Source organism: Telopea speciosissima, chromosome 6 (assembly GCF_018873765.1).
Source record: "Telopea speciosissima isolate NSW1024214 ecotype Mountain lineage chromosome 6, Tspe_v1, whole genome shotgun sequence".
In the NCBI taxonomy this organism is placed as follows: Eukaryota; Viridiplantae; Streptophyta; class Magnoliopsida; order Proteales; family Proteaceae; genus Telopea; species Telopea speciosissima.
The window spans coordinates 58,830,788-58,842,870 of NC_057921.1; the positions used below are offsets into that span (position 1 = coordinate 58,830,788).

At 39.6% G+C, this 12,083-nt stretch overlaps 2 protein-coding genes across 2 annotated transcripts; one reads left to right on the forward strand and one right to left on the reverse strand.

Moving 5' to 3' along the window:
• On the forward strand, positions 1-1,035 carry LOC122665257 (thioredoxin H-type 1-like). The gene is made up of 3 exons (XM_043861356.1): positions 1-136; positions 542-664; positions 771-1,035. The coding sequence occupies exons 1-3, from the start codon at positions 71-73 to the stop codon at positions 903-905; spliced, it is 324 nt and encodes a 107-aa protein (XP_043717291.1). The 5' UTR covers positions 1-70; the 3' UTR covers positions 906-1,035.
• A 4,778-nt stretch (positions 1,036-5,813) lies between these two features.
• On the reverse strand, positions 5,814-6,708 carry LOC122664796 (probable lipid phosphate phosphatase beta). Its single transcript, XM_043860774.1, has one exon. It carries the CDS (start codon positions 6,656-6,658, stop codon positions 5,966-5,968), a length of 693 nt encoding a protein of 230 aa, XP_043716709.1. The 5' UTR covers positions 6,659-6,708; the 3' UTR covers positions 5,814-5,965.
• Positions 6,709-12,083: the final 5,375 nt, after the last annotated feature.

Below are 12,083 nucleotides of genomic sequence, written 5' to 3' on the forward strand. Positions count from 1 at the left end.
TGCTTAATTTTAGCTGTTTACTTGTTTTCTGACGTTTATTAAAGCTTGGAAAGTGAGAAGAGAAGAGAAAATGGCAGGGCAAGTGATCATCTGTTCCAACCTCACCGACTGGGAAAACCATATGAATTCTGGCAAGGTACCCTTTCCTCTCTTCAATCGAATCCCTGTTTTCAAGTTTTTTCCAGGTTTTAATTTTATATTCATCTCAGTGCCTGCAAGAACTGAGATGTTGGATCGGTCAGAATCTCCTTCAAACAAAGTCTTCATGGAAAATAATTCTCCGGGAATCCAATTTTAGTTATAGGGCTCTCAATTTTTCTCCTTTTTCCATATCTCTACAGAGGATATAGCCACATCTAATTGCTGAATTTACTAAGCAATCTCCCAAGTGAAAACATGATTTGTTCTCGTTTTTCAGGGAAAAAGAACAAATGAAAGGGAAAAAAAATATATGAAAGTTTAACCTCGATCCCTTTTGATGAAGGGCATGTCTCAGGTTAAGTTTCAAATCCTAATTATACATGGGTTATTTTTGTTGCAGGTGATGGCCTTCTTCACGGCTCCATGGAGTGGGCCAGCGCACAAGCTATCCCCGACAGTGAGGGATTTGGCAATGGAGTACCCCAGTGTCAAAGTACTCCAGCTGGACATGCGACACTTCGAGGTGTGTATCATCAAGAAAGTAGCTAGTTCCCTTTCTATATATTGCTGATATTAATCTTTTTCTTCCTGATGATTTAACTTAATTATGACAACTTTGGCACTTGCAGTCTCTTGCTAATGCAATGAAAGTGGAAGCAGCTCCGGCTTTCTTGTTCATGAAGGATGGGAAACAGATAACTAAGCTTGATTATGCAAAGCCAGAACAGCTTTATGATACAATGGAACAATTGCATGCAATGTAGGGGCTACATAAATCGATCTCATCAGATCATACTATTTGGGGGGTTTTGTGTTTTTCTTGTGTGAGAGGGAATAGTACGTTTCAATAATGTGTTTTGTTTGAGTGAGAGCAAGCAACAACGTGCATAGTTAGATATGTAACTGATGGCCCTATTATTTATTCCATCATATCTTTGATTTTAATCTAAACTTTGTTATATATTGCAGATTATAACATATCTTTCTTAATTATACGTTAATTGCATAGCTCATTAAAAACAAAATTCCCCCTTTCAACCGTGGAACTTTGCAGATTTTATTTACATAAAAGCAAAGATTACAACCTATTGTGGAGTGAGAGATGTAGGCCTGACCTCTAATCCTCCACATACAAGAGATATTTCCATACAAACCTTGTAATGAAAAATCGAAAAAATACCTAATGAAATCATAATACAGACAATGCCAAACTATCATCAAATAGAGTGATCTTATTTTGCCATTCAACTTTTTTCAAAGCTGTACTTTGTGGCAACCCTACTCAAAATAAAGAAAGTCTAACATCAAAAGAAATATCCTGAAGACTAAGAAACCATTGCGGTTGCTTTAAGTTCGCTGCTACCTTCACAATTTTATTTCCATAGGATATGAAATCCAAGTGTCTAAGGCACAGGAGATGCCATACTCTTAACGATAGTAACATCAAAATACCAGGGAAGTTGTACTACACTATTCATTACAGTAACAACCAACTTCAAACCAGATTGAAATAAAAGGGGACGGTCTTCCTTCAGCCAATCCCTTGGTCGACCCGTTCAGATGGCATGCATATCATATCAAGGAATGGTATAAAGATATTATCGACCATGTACTATAAGGGGCAAACATTTTATGGTCACTAGTAGCTATAATTTTGATATGAAAGATATAGGTGAAGCTTTCTATGATTTGGACATAAGGATTCACCTGGACAGGTTTAACAAGATCTTAGGTTTGTTCCAAATAGGATAGATATCTTGTCAAAGTACTAAAACTTTTTAGAATGAAGTATTGTCTGTCAACCGCCAATAGTAAATGGCCATATTGGATTTTGTCAAACCTCAGAGAGTATGTGAAACAGGTCCTTGACAACCTAATATGAACATGTCGCATGAGATTCCTTGGCATCAGGAACCCCGTAAAATAGGACAGAAAAATTAACTTACCTTTCTGATCAGTGATGAGTAATCAACATGGGGTTCTCATAATCTGTGCAGTAAGTATTTGAAAGAAGGAAAAGTAGTTCAAGACTTCCATCTCGGATGGCAATCTTCCATTATCCAAAGACCAACTAGAAAAACCGACTATTAATCAAGTCTAGAAAAACTGACTATTAATCGGCTTAGGTAGTTTAATTAGTGCCTATCCCAACCAATCCTTCAAACAAGGTCTGAAACCAACCTAACAATCTGTAACTTTTCCAACCCAATTAATAAAATGGGTTGGTTTTAGGTTGAGCAATTAGCCATCCTACCTATGGATGCAACTCAGGTGGGATGAGTTTTGAAAACCCAATGGCCAGCTCAAGCCCTAGCCCAGCTTATCCTTCTCATGCTGGGAAATTTCAACATCTGCCTCACCTGTTCAGACATAGGCTGCAAAGCTAAGCAGAAAACTTGTAAACCACTTAACCCTAGCCCAACCAAGGAGATGGGTCTGTCATAGTGTACCTGTGTGTGACCCAGCTTGAGCCAACCAGGTTTCCAGCATCAACAGGATTGGAAGCCATCAGTAGCAATACCATTGCTGCCATACAGTAGGTTCAATGGCGTATGAACTTTTTGAATGTACCATCTACATACTTATCTACTCAGTGTGTTAATTTTCAACTCAATCCAACATCACCACGTGTCAAAAATAAGGTTTTAAATTTGTTTGAAAAGGTAAAAAAATCTCACATGAGGTCTTGAGGACTATTGATGCAATCCCGAGTTCAATTATTAGTTCTGTGCTGATCTTTAAAAATCCATAGGTTCCATTCAGACCAAGCAAGAGCATGAGGAAGCATGTTAAATAGGATTCAGCGATGCCTGGTCAAGCCTTGTGCATGCCAAATTGAGAGGAGCCCCTTTGAGTCTCCCGAGATAGGAATAGGATAGGGAGCTACTAGTCATACATATCTTTACAATGAGCTAGAACATGACCTGCTCAGTCACACTGCTCCAAAAAAGGCACGGCTGAAAAGACGATGATTCTGCACTCTTCCATTCCAAACTCCCAGCGCCTCCCACCCGTCCCGTCCCTTTCCACTTCAATACCAGGCCCAAATAATTCTCCTCCATGGAGTTCCCCAACGAACAATCTCCAACTACCTTGTCAAGAACCAGATATAATCCTAACCCATCAACAGGTTTAGAATTGCAAACATCATTACAACCACTGGAGTGGAATTTACTGGAATTGTTGAGTACTTTCCCTAGGAAATCACTAAGCAAAGTCTCGAATTTTATGTACACTAATGACCGAGTAAAGAAACTAGGGGTGTCAATAATGCCCGGCTGGCCTGAACCCGCCCGAACCTGCCCTGAGCCCGACCTGGACCCGACCCTGATCTGTCGGCCCGAAGGGCGGGTTAGGGTTGAATTTTAGTCTGACCCTGGTCGGGTCGGGTTCGGGATAAGACCTCGGGCTTAGCCTGGCCCGGCCCTACCCGACCCTACCCTGTATTAGTTATAGGTATATATTAATGTATATATTATCAAGGAAAAGACAAAAAACCCCTTAGAGAATAGAGATGGCTAAACCCTAAGAAGTAAGAATCGCATTTCAGAGCTCGACACTTTGCCGCTTGTGCCTTCCTCTTCCTCCTTTCCTGCTCCGATTCTCTTGACGATCAAGACTTCCTCTCTGCAGATCAAAGCAATTGAGTCTCTTGGATCCTTCTCAACGGAAACACAGGTATCTCTTTACGTTAGATCTGATTTTTCTCGCCCAAAACTAGTTCTTTTGTTTATTGGATCAATCTACCCCATAGATATTTGAAAAACAGCATTTTCCCTACGTTTTCTGGTCTTGAGATTGAGAGATTTGAGAACTACAATAAAAAATCGCAGGGTTGTAGATTGGCTTTGTTTTCTTCTCTGTAACTGATGGCAATCCAACCGATCCCATCGATTCTTCTCTTCTGATCTATCTTCTTCATATTGGTTTTTCTACTGATCAATTGCTGGCTAAAAGGAAGCAGGACGGACAAAGATGACCACACACAGATATAGGGTTAAGGAGGGACCAAGGGGGGAGAGAGAGAGAGAGAGAAGAGCAGAAGTGTTTGTGGTTCTTATAGAAACTGAAATGGTCACGTACAGTAGTACATCGTTTAATTAGGTGAAGGCTTTACAGAGAACCAAATTTAAGCTTCAGATCAAGAATCAAGTAGGTTTTTGTGTAGATTCTTTGATTTGACTTTTTTTCTTGATATTATATTAGTATAGAACTCTAAAAAGGAAGAGAAAATGGGATTATTATCCTCTCTTAGACAGGGTCAATCAGGGTCAACCCGACCCTGCCCGACCCTATCAGGGTTAATCAGGGCCGGGTCGGGTCAGGGAAAACCCTGGCAGGGTCGGATCGGGTTGAGGGTTTCTTAGGCCCTACCAGTGTTGGGTTGGGTTAGGGTTTAGGCTAAGGCCCCGAGGGTTGGGTTAGGGTTTAGGGCAAGCCCGGCCCAACCCGACCCATTGACACCCCTAAAAGAAACTGACTTGGCACCCTTAGAGAGATAACCCCTTTGGAGTTGCCAATTGCCAACACTTTGCAAGCACAATATTCAAAATTCTGCCGATTTGTATCTTGAACCAAGAGGATAGCTAAGGTGTTTGGAGGGGAAATGACCAACCCTACAGCTAAGAACAGAGGCTAGGAGCCATTCCTCTCACACCAAACATGATCCTATGGTGGAAATTTATCCTAGGGCCCAATACACCTCCAAACAAAGTAGGAAAAGCATCAAGTAAAGGATTTTCTGATCAGAATATCTAAGCATAATAGACTGCCAGTGAGAGACATGAATCATTGTTTGGCACCACAAAGCATCGTGCAGGCTCAAGTCAGCCTTCAACAGAAATTTAACGCTTCCAAGGCCAAATGACAAGGTAGAGGGTGATGGTATCCCTTTAACCAATGCCCATCGGTTCTCAGAACGACATACTGGAACCACAATGATAAACAGAGAAAATTACAGGTAAAATAAAGCGTTTGAGCCAGTCCCATGACTTCACACCAGATCCTGACCTTCCTAACGGTATAGGATGAAATACCAACCAAAGATACTTGAGCATTTATTCTATGCTGTGCAAATTGTACACCTATTTCCCAGAAACCTTCTTATAATTGACTCATAGTCACAATGCTTAATTTTCTCCTCTAGAAGGCCTAGCATTCCATCAGATTAAATGTTCCCTTTCAATAGCTCACAGGAAAAGGCAAACCTCAGATCAAATCCAGACCTAGGAAACATCTAGGATTTCATTTTCCCTCCTCTGCTGCACAGATATGCCGTTTTAGAAATTTTTACAGCCCTAATGCGGCTTACCTTCCGGTACTCATGCTTTCTTTCCCAACTGAACCTTTAACCTGTGCATCAACTTAACTTGATAACAAGCATCCTAAAATCATAAACCCTCTTTCTACCCCCCAAAAAAAAATCATAAACCCTGTACTAGCATCTATTTTCAAGTCATATATGCAACCCAATACATATCAACCTTTCAGACCCTTAGCCTAAATCTTACGGGAAAAAAAGTATGTGGTTTCCTGAAGACATAATAAAGTAAAGTTAGCAACCAGAAATCATGTTCACTCCGTTGTCACTTCAACCTAATAGTCAATACTGAGAAACCCTTGAACCAACACATTAACTAATGAACAGCCACCCAATAAGAGAAGGAGAAAAACAAGTGAAGTCAATGCAGTGACACATAAACATAAGAAAGCAATAATAAACATTATTAACTACCACTACACAGATTCTTGACGACATACAAAATTTTTGGCTGAAGGGGCATAAATTACAAAAGGGATATCCATTATCCATTTTCCAATGAATCTAAAACTTGAACAATTTAATCACTATTAAAGCTTCAAGAACGCCCAAACAAGCGCCGGCAGTGACATCAAAAACAAAATGCCGGCCAAGCAAAATCCTAGATACCGATGTAGCAGCAGACCACAAACACACAGCCAAGATGAAGAGTTGAATGGTCTTACTTTCAGAATCGATCCACCGACTAACGAATTCGTCGCCAGAAGCTGTTAGCTGAACCAGTGCCTCACCGATGGAAGCCGCGGAGAAGTACAAGAAGGCGGCGATGAAGGAAACCCTAGAAGAATGGCCACTGGGGAAAGACCAGTGATCAACGGAGACCGTCAAATGCATTCCCTTGTTGTAGACGGGGCGAGGTCGACGGATAAGATACTTGATCAGGCCAACCAAGGCAAGGTCGAGGAGAAATCCAATGAAGAGACCGATAAGGATGGAGCCAAGTTGATTGGATTTAGAGGCCACAGGAGAGAAGAAGAGGGCCACTGGAATGGGAAACCAGAAGCGGCCATCGCCGGAGATTTCTAGGGTTTTGAGGACGGAACGGGGGAAGGGCTGGCATATTGTGTGGATGTGGAGGGACCACGCCGTGTCTAGCTCTATCAGACGGCGGAGGATGGAGGTGGTGGTTTTCTTGGATGGCTCTACAGTGGTGACGGAGGTCTCCTTGGGTGGCTCTGGTTCTTTTCTTTCTCTCATGATTGGGAGCTTGGCCGAGACACACCTCCCAGAGTCCCAGCGAGCCAACTCTTCCCTACGGGTAATATGGTTAAACCGAAACAGCTTAGATGACGTCGTTTGGTAGCAACTGATATCCAAACATGATTTATTCTAGATTGAGCCGAAGGAGCAAAAGCTTGGGCTAGGCCTACCAGCCAAGCCTCCTTTGAGTCTGAATCTACTCCGATTAGTGGGTTGGGTTTATTGGTCGATGGTCTGGGCCCAAGGACAGAGTGAGCACAATTTGAGTCCAGCTCACGTTCACGTACATGAGTGTACGAGAACGGCTCACAGACGTCAAGGGGGAATCCACCCCATGTGGGTCCCACAGTGTGGATTCCATCTTGACGGCTGTGAGCCGCTCACGTACGTGAACGTGAGCCCAACTCGTACAATTTGAGGTCCATAGTCTGCAGCACCCATACAGAAATAGAGTATATTCTCCAGTGAGTTTTGAACAAAATGCCAAGCCCATCCATCAGATCACAATATCAGTATATCACCTTCCTTTTACCTTTAGTTGGTTTATACGTAGGTGGTGGACCTTGGAGATCTTCGTGGGACCATTAAAATCAAAAGGTCCATCTGTGAGTTCCCATTTCTGAAAAGGTAAAATCTACGGTTTAGAATCTTGGACCACATAAATGGGCCTAGGACAATCAACAAAGGGATTCCACAGAAAGAGTTTAGAACAAATGTTCTGGTCCCCTCCCCATCATAGTTTTTTTTTTTTTTTTTTGGTAAACCTTCCCCCATCATAGTACGAAGTTGATAAATAGCTCATTGTTCCCCTATTCCCTTGGATACCATCCGAAGTCTGAACCATGGGTTTGAGAAACCTCTATCCTTAAAATGGAAATGGACACAATTGGGGCCATTAATTCCCGGCTTTGATCCATTGTTCCACCAAATAACTAATATCCATTATGCATAGAACTCTTCCTCCTGTTTGTTTTAAGGTGAAAGTTTTCTTGGGGACCATAGTTTGTGACGCTCTAATGAGACTCTTGGAATGGTGGTCTCATCATTACCTCTCCCCTTTATTGTCGAAAGTCCAAAATTAGGCGTGCAAGTTTGGTCGCCCCGACCCGCCCTAGCCCGCCTTGAGCTCAAGTTTGGGCTGAGATACTTAGCCCTGAGGGCGGGTCAGGATTAGAAATTTCTAGACCTGAGTCAGGGTCGAGTTGGGCTAGGGTTGAGACCGGTTCGGCCAGCCCGATCCTATTTTAAGTTATATTATAAAATATATATTGATATATTATTTATATTATAAACTTTAAATGTCACACATATTTGTTATATAATATATTATATCTGAAGCTAATATATTTTAGGGTAAATTACATGTCACCCTCTCATTTTCAAACGAAACTCAAATCACCCCCTTTACAGTAACGGTCTTAGTTTGCTGTTAGTTATTGGTGTGAAAGGATTATTTTACCCTTGTAATAAAACATTAGAATTAAATTTACAATACTACCCTTCCTTCATCTTCAACATTGGTCAAGGGTAGTTTAGGGATTTAAATTTATTTAATTGGCTGACATCATCACTTAACAGCATAAAACTAACAATAGGGACTAATTTGTCATATTGGGGTCTAAACCAGGGGTGATTTGAGTTTTTTCAAAAATCATGGGGTTATCTGATTTTCGTTTGAAAACCAAGGGGTGACATGTAATTTATCCTATATTTTATTATAGTGTTATTTTATGTAAAAATGATAATTTTCTCCCCGATCCAGGCCAACTCAGTCCAGTCCATGGATCTCTCCCTTCCCCCACTCCATGATCAGGGCCAATCAAGGTCAATCCAGTCCATGGATCTCTCCTTGAGGGCGGGTTAGGGTTGGATTTTCCAAACCCTGAGTCAGGGTCGGGCCGGGCCTGGGCCCAACTAAGGGGACTCAGGGTTGGCCTGGGGTTTCAAAAAGCCCAACCACCCCAACCCAACCCAAGTGCCCAACCTGACCCTATTGCAGCCCTATCCAAAATACATTCTATAAGTCCTTTTCAAGCAGAGAACCCGTGGATTAAGAGATTGTCATTTTACCATGGATGAAGGAAAACTCAGTCCCTTTCTTTTATAGTCCGATGCTTCAAAGATTTTTTTTAAAACAATAATAGTGTCATAAGAAAGATCAATCCATCTTCTTATTTTATTTATTTGACAATCAGAAGAAAACTAGAGTCAATTTCTTAAAACTATACTAATTATATGTCAAGATTATTATGTTAGGTTGTTGATTTGAATGAGGTAATCATGAGTGTGAACGAATTATCAATAACGCAACTTAACCGTTGCACCAAGGCTAGACTCACATAGATTCAAAAACACTAAAGTGAAAAATATATATATATATAAATGAAAATCGAAAAAATAAAATCAAACCTTAACCAAGTCTGAAAATAATACGAACACAAATCATACAAGAACCAGAAAACCTAGAGTGAAGCAAGGAATATGTAACCGAAAACAGAATCGAATCCCTAAAAGCAAATCCTAACCAAAATCTAAAAGAAATACAAAGACAAAATATATCTAAATGCAAAGGAATGTATGCCAAATAAAAAACAGAAACAAATGGACAAAGAAAAGCACGAAAAATTATCTCCTCCAGTCTTTTGCCGGCCCAGTTTCCCAGTTGTTCTAATAGGGGTGATGGACTCATCCAGACAGAGTGTTTACGCAGTGGTAGAGTGGTCATTCCAATCCCCTTTGTTAGAAGAACTAAAGAACTGGGTCGGACAGAAAACTGAAGGTGATGAAAGATCCAAAAAACACACCTTAAAAAACAAGGGACATACAATGGCAAAGATAGAAAACACCTTATTAGTCCAGATGAATAGTCAGGGATAAATCTATCGATCTGTTCCGATACCATCAATATGATATCATATCAGTTATGTAAATGACCAATACACGATACGATATGTGCACTAAAACCATGTTCTGGATTCAGTTCAAAATTAAAGTTCGATCCGAGTACCACATCCATTAAGAACAGTTAAATCACAATTTTAAATAAAAAATAGGATAGCTTGATTTCAGTTGTGGACTTATTACCTTTCCATGGTATTGGGTTCAAACTTCAAACTCATTAATGATTTCACGGCTCGACTTTCTACGCCAACATTTATCAATAATAAATCCAACAATTTATTAATGGGGGGCATCACTAATTAATTACGGGACCCCATTAATTATTTTGACTAGTTATAGTTGCATTTTGACTCCTTTTCTTTTCTTTTTTAATTACCTTGATATAATTAATAATTTAATAGTGTGTTGCTACATGCTAGCTTAAATCTCCATAAGCCTATGCATGGATTACACAATCCATCTATCTATAATCAAATGGATCTATGTGGTGGTTGTCATTATGATTCATATGATCTCCTAGTTACCTGTAAGGAGGAGGTTTTTAATAGTATTAATTCTTTGTCAGACATAAACATTATTTCGTTAATATTTTCAAATTTTTTTAAAACTATATTTTTTAATATTTGTTATAAATAATATTTTTAAAAAAAACTTTATTTGTAATTTAAGCATTATGGTTAAATAACATCGAGCTATGGATTTTAATCTTCTTCAATTCCTAAAAGTGTACAGTGTGGTAGTGTTAGGTGGAGATGTCGATACCTAGCAGTTCGGACATCCATTGGTTTGAACACAACAGAAATCAATGAGCTTGAACCGTTGGATGTCCGAGTTGCCAGGCGTCGATATCTTCACCTAGCACTGCTGCAATACACATTTTTAAGGAATTGAAAAGGATTATTTTCCTAGAGCTATAGATAATCTATAAGATTCACAGTTTTTTATCGAGATTTTTCATCAAAAAAACATATGTTTCCTTACTTTTTATAATTTCATTTCTCATAATTCTACAATAAAGACTTACAAAAATAAAATAACTGTGTTATTGGTTATTTGGGAATCAAGTAATGAGCACGTCTATGTACTGAAATGTAATTTTCAGCATGCACTTACAAGTTTATGCATGGTTTACTAAAATTGACTTGTCATTACTCCCCTTTCAATATTTTCTCAAACATATATATATATATATATATGTAGAAACTGAAATCTAATCACAATCTAAAAAACAAATACACAATAGACAAAAAAAAAAAAAAAAAAAACCACAATCATCGCAAAATGAAGATTTATGTGGTTCCACAAGATTGTGAGATGAGAATTCCTTTATTGACAATATGAGAATAGAATTACAATTTACAACCACTTGTCCTCACGGCTCAACTCGTTTAAAGAATTCTCTTACTATAAATTATAGTGAAAATCGAAACCTATAACGGCCTAAGGCGTTTTACCCCTTAAAATACAAATTCGTGACATAAATAGGCTATCTATAAAGAAAGTTGAACTCATGACATCTAAATTGTGAGATGTTGATCGTTAACCCCTTGGGTTAAACTGGTAACTATGTTACAACCTCAACCTAGTTCTTTTCTTCTACGAGAGAAAGAGGAACCCAAAACGCACTTATTGATGGTGGAGGGTTCTACCCAAAAAAAAAAAAAAAGAAGATGGTGGAGGGTAAGAGATCAATTATTCAAACAATCTGAATATATTATACTTTCTGACTGAAGCGGAAGAGGAAATCGAAGATCTTGCATCTTTCATAATGGCATTGAGAGAAATTCTTAAAAACAGAACCTTTGAGAAGTAGAAGATGATAGGGAATAATGATGATGATGATGATGATGAAAGATATGCATGTGAGATGAACATCATTTCCAGAATACAGCAAACCCCAATGCATACTTATTAGCTAATGAAATAACTGAAAAGAAATATCCTCTCTCACACTCTCTCTCACTCTCTTTGAGTCCCCACCGAATCATTCATGGTGGGGTTGCTGAGACCATGTAATACTATTATTGTTAGTACATGGGTGAGTGCAGGAATTATTAAGACCCTTTCATCTCAGCATAGCTCCACAGGCAATAAAAAGATGAAATTTGGTTGTTAGCAGCCAATAAGCACGCCCAGTATACGCGCACGGCGCACTTCCCGGGGGTCAATAGTCAAGAGATTCTTCAAGGCGTGAGGCCAAAGGCTGTCAAAGGGGCAAAGCAAAGCCCTAGTCACCCCCCTCACCCTCCATGGCTGATGGTTCCACACCTACCATCGTAACTCGTGCGTTCCAAACCCTCCCTCACCCGGCAAACCCGTACGGTTCAAATTCTATCTCTGAGACACTCACTGTCTTTGGTTTTTTCTTCCTTTTCTTCTTGGGTCTCTCTTCCCAACTTTCCAAGTTGTGCGCTTTGTTTTGTCGGAGTGATTTGGTATCCAATAAGCTTTACTTACTTTATTTCTTTATATATCTCAATGTTGTCTTCTTCTGATGGAAACTCGTTAATCCATCTTTTAA

What these genes read in the sequence shown, in the direction of transcription:
- LOC122665257 (XM_043861356.1), top strand. Translation starts at nt 71, where the DNA reads ATGGCAGGGCAAGTGATCATCTGTTCCAACCTCACCGACTGGGAAAAC. An exon ending in ACCATATGAATTCTGGCAAG is followed by an intron (nt 137 to 541) that starts GTACCCTTTCCT and finishes TTTTTGTTGCAG; the next exon opens with GTGATGGCCTTCTTCACGGC. An exon ending in TGGACATGCGACACTTCGAG is followed by an intron (nt 665 to 770) that starts GTGTGTATCATC and finishes TGGCACTTGCAG; the next exon opens with TCTCTTGCTAATGCAATGAA.
- LOC122664796 (XM_043860774.1), bottom strand. Translation starts at nt 6,658, where the DNA reads ATGAGAGAAAGAAAAGAACCAGAGCCACCCAAGGAGACCTCCGTCACC.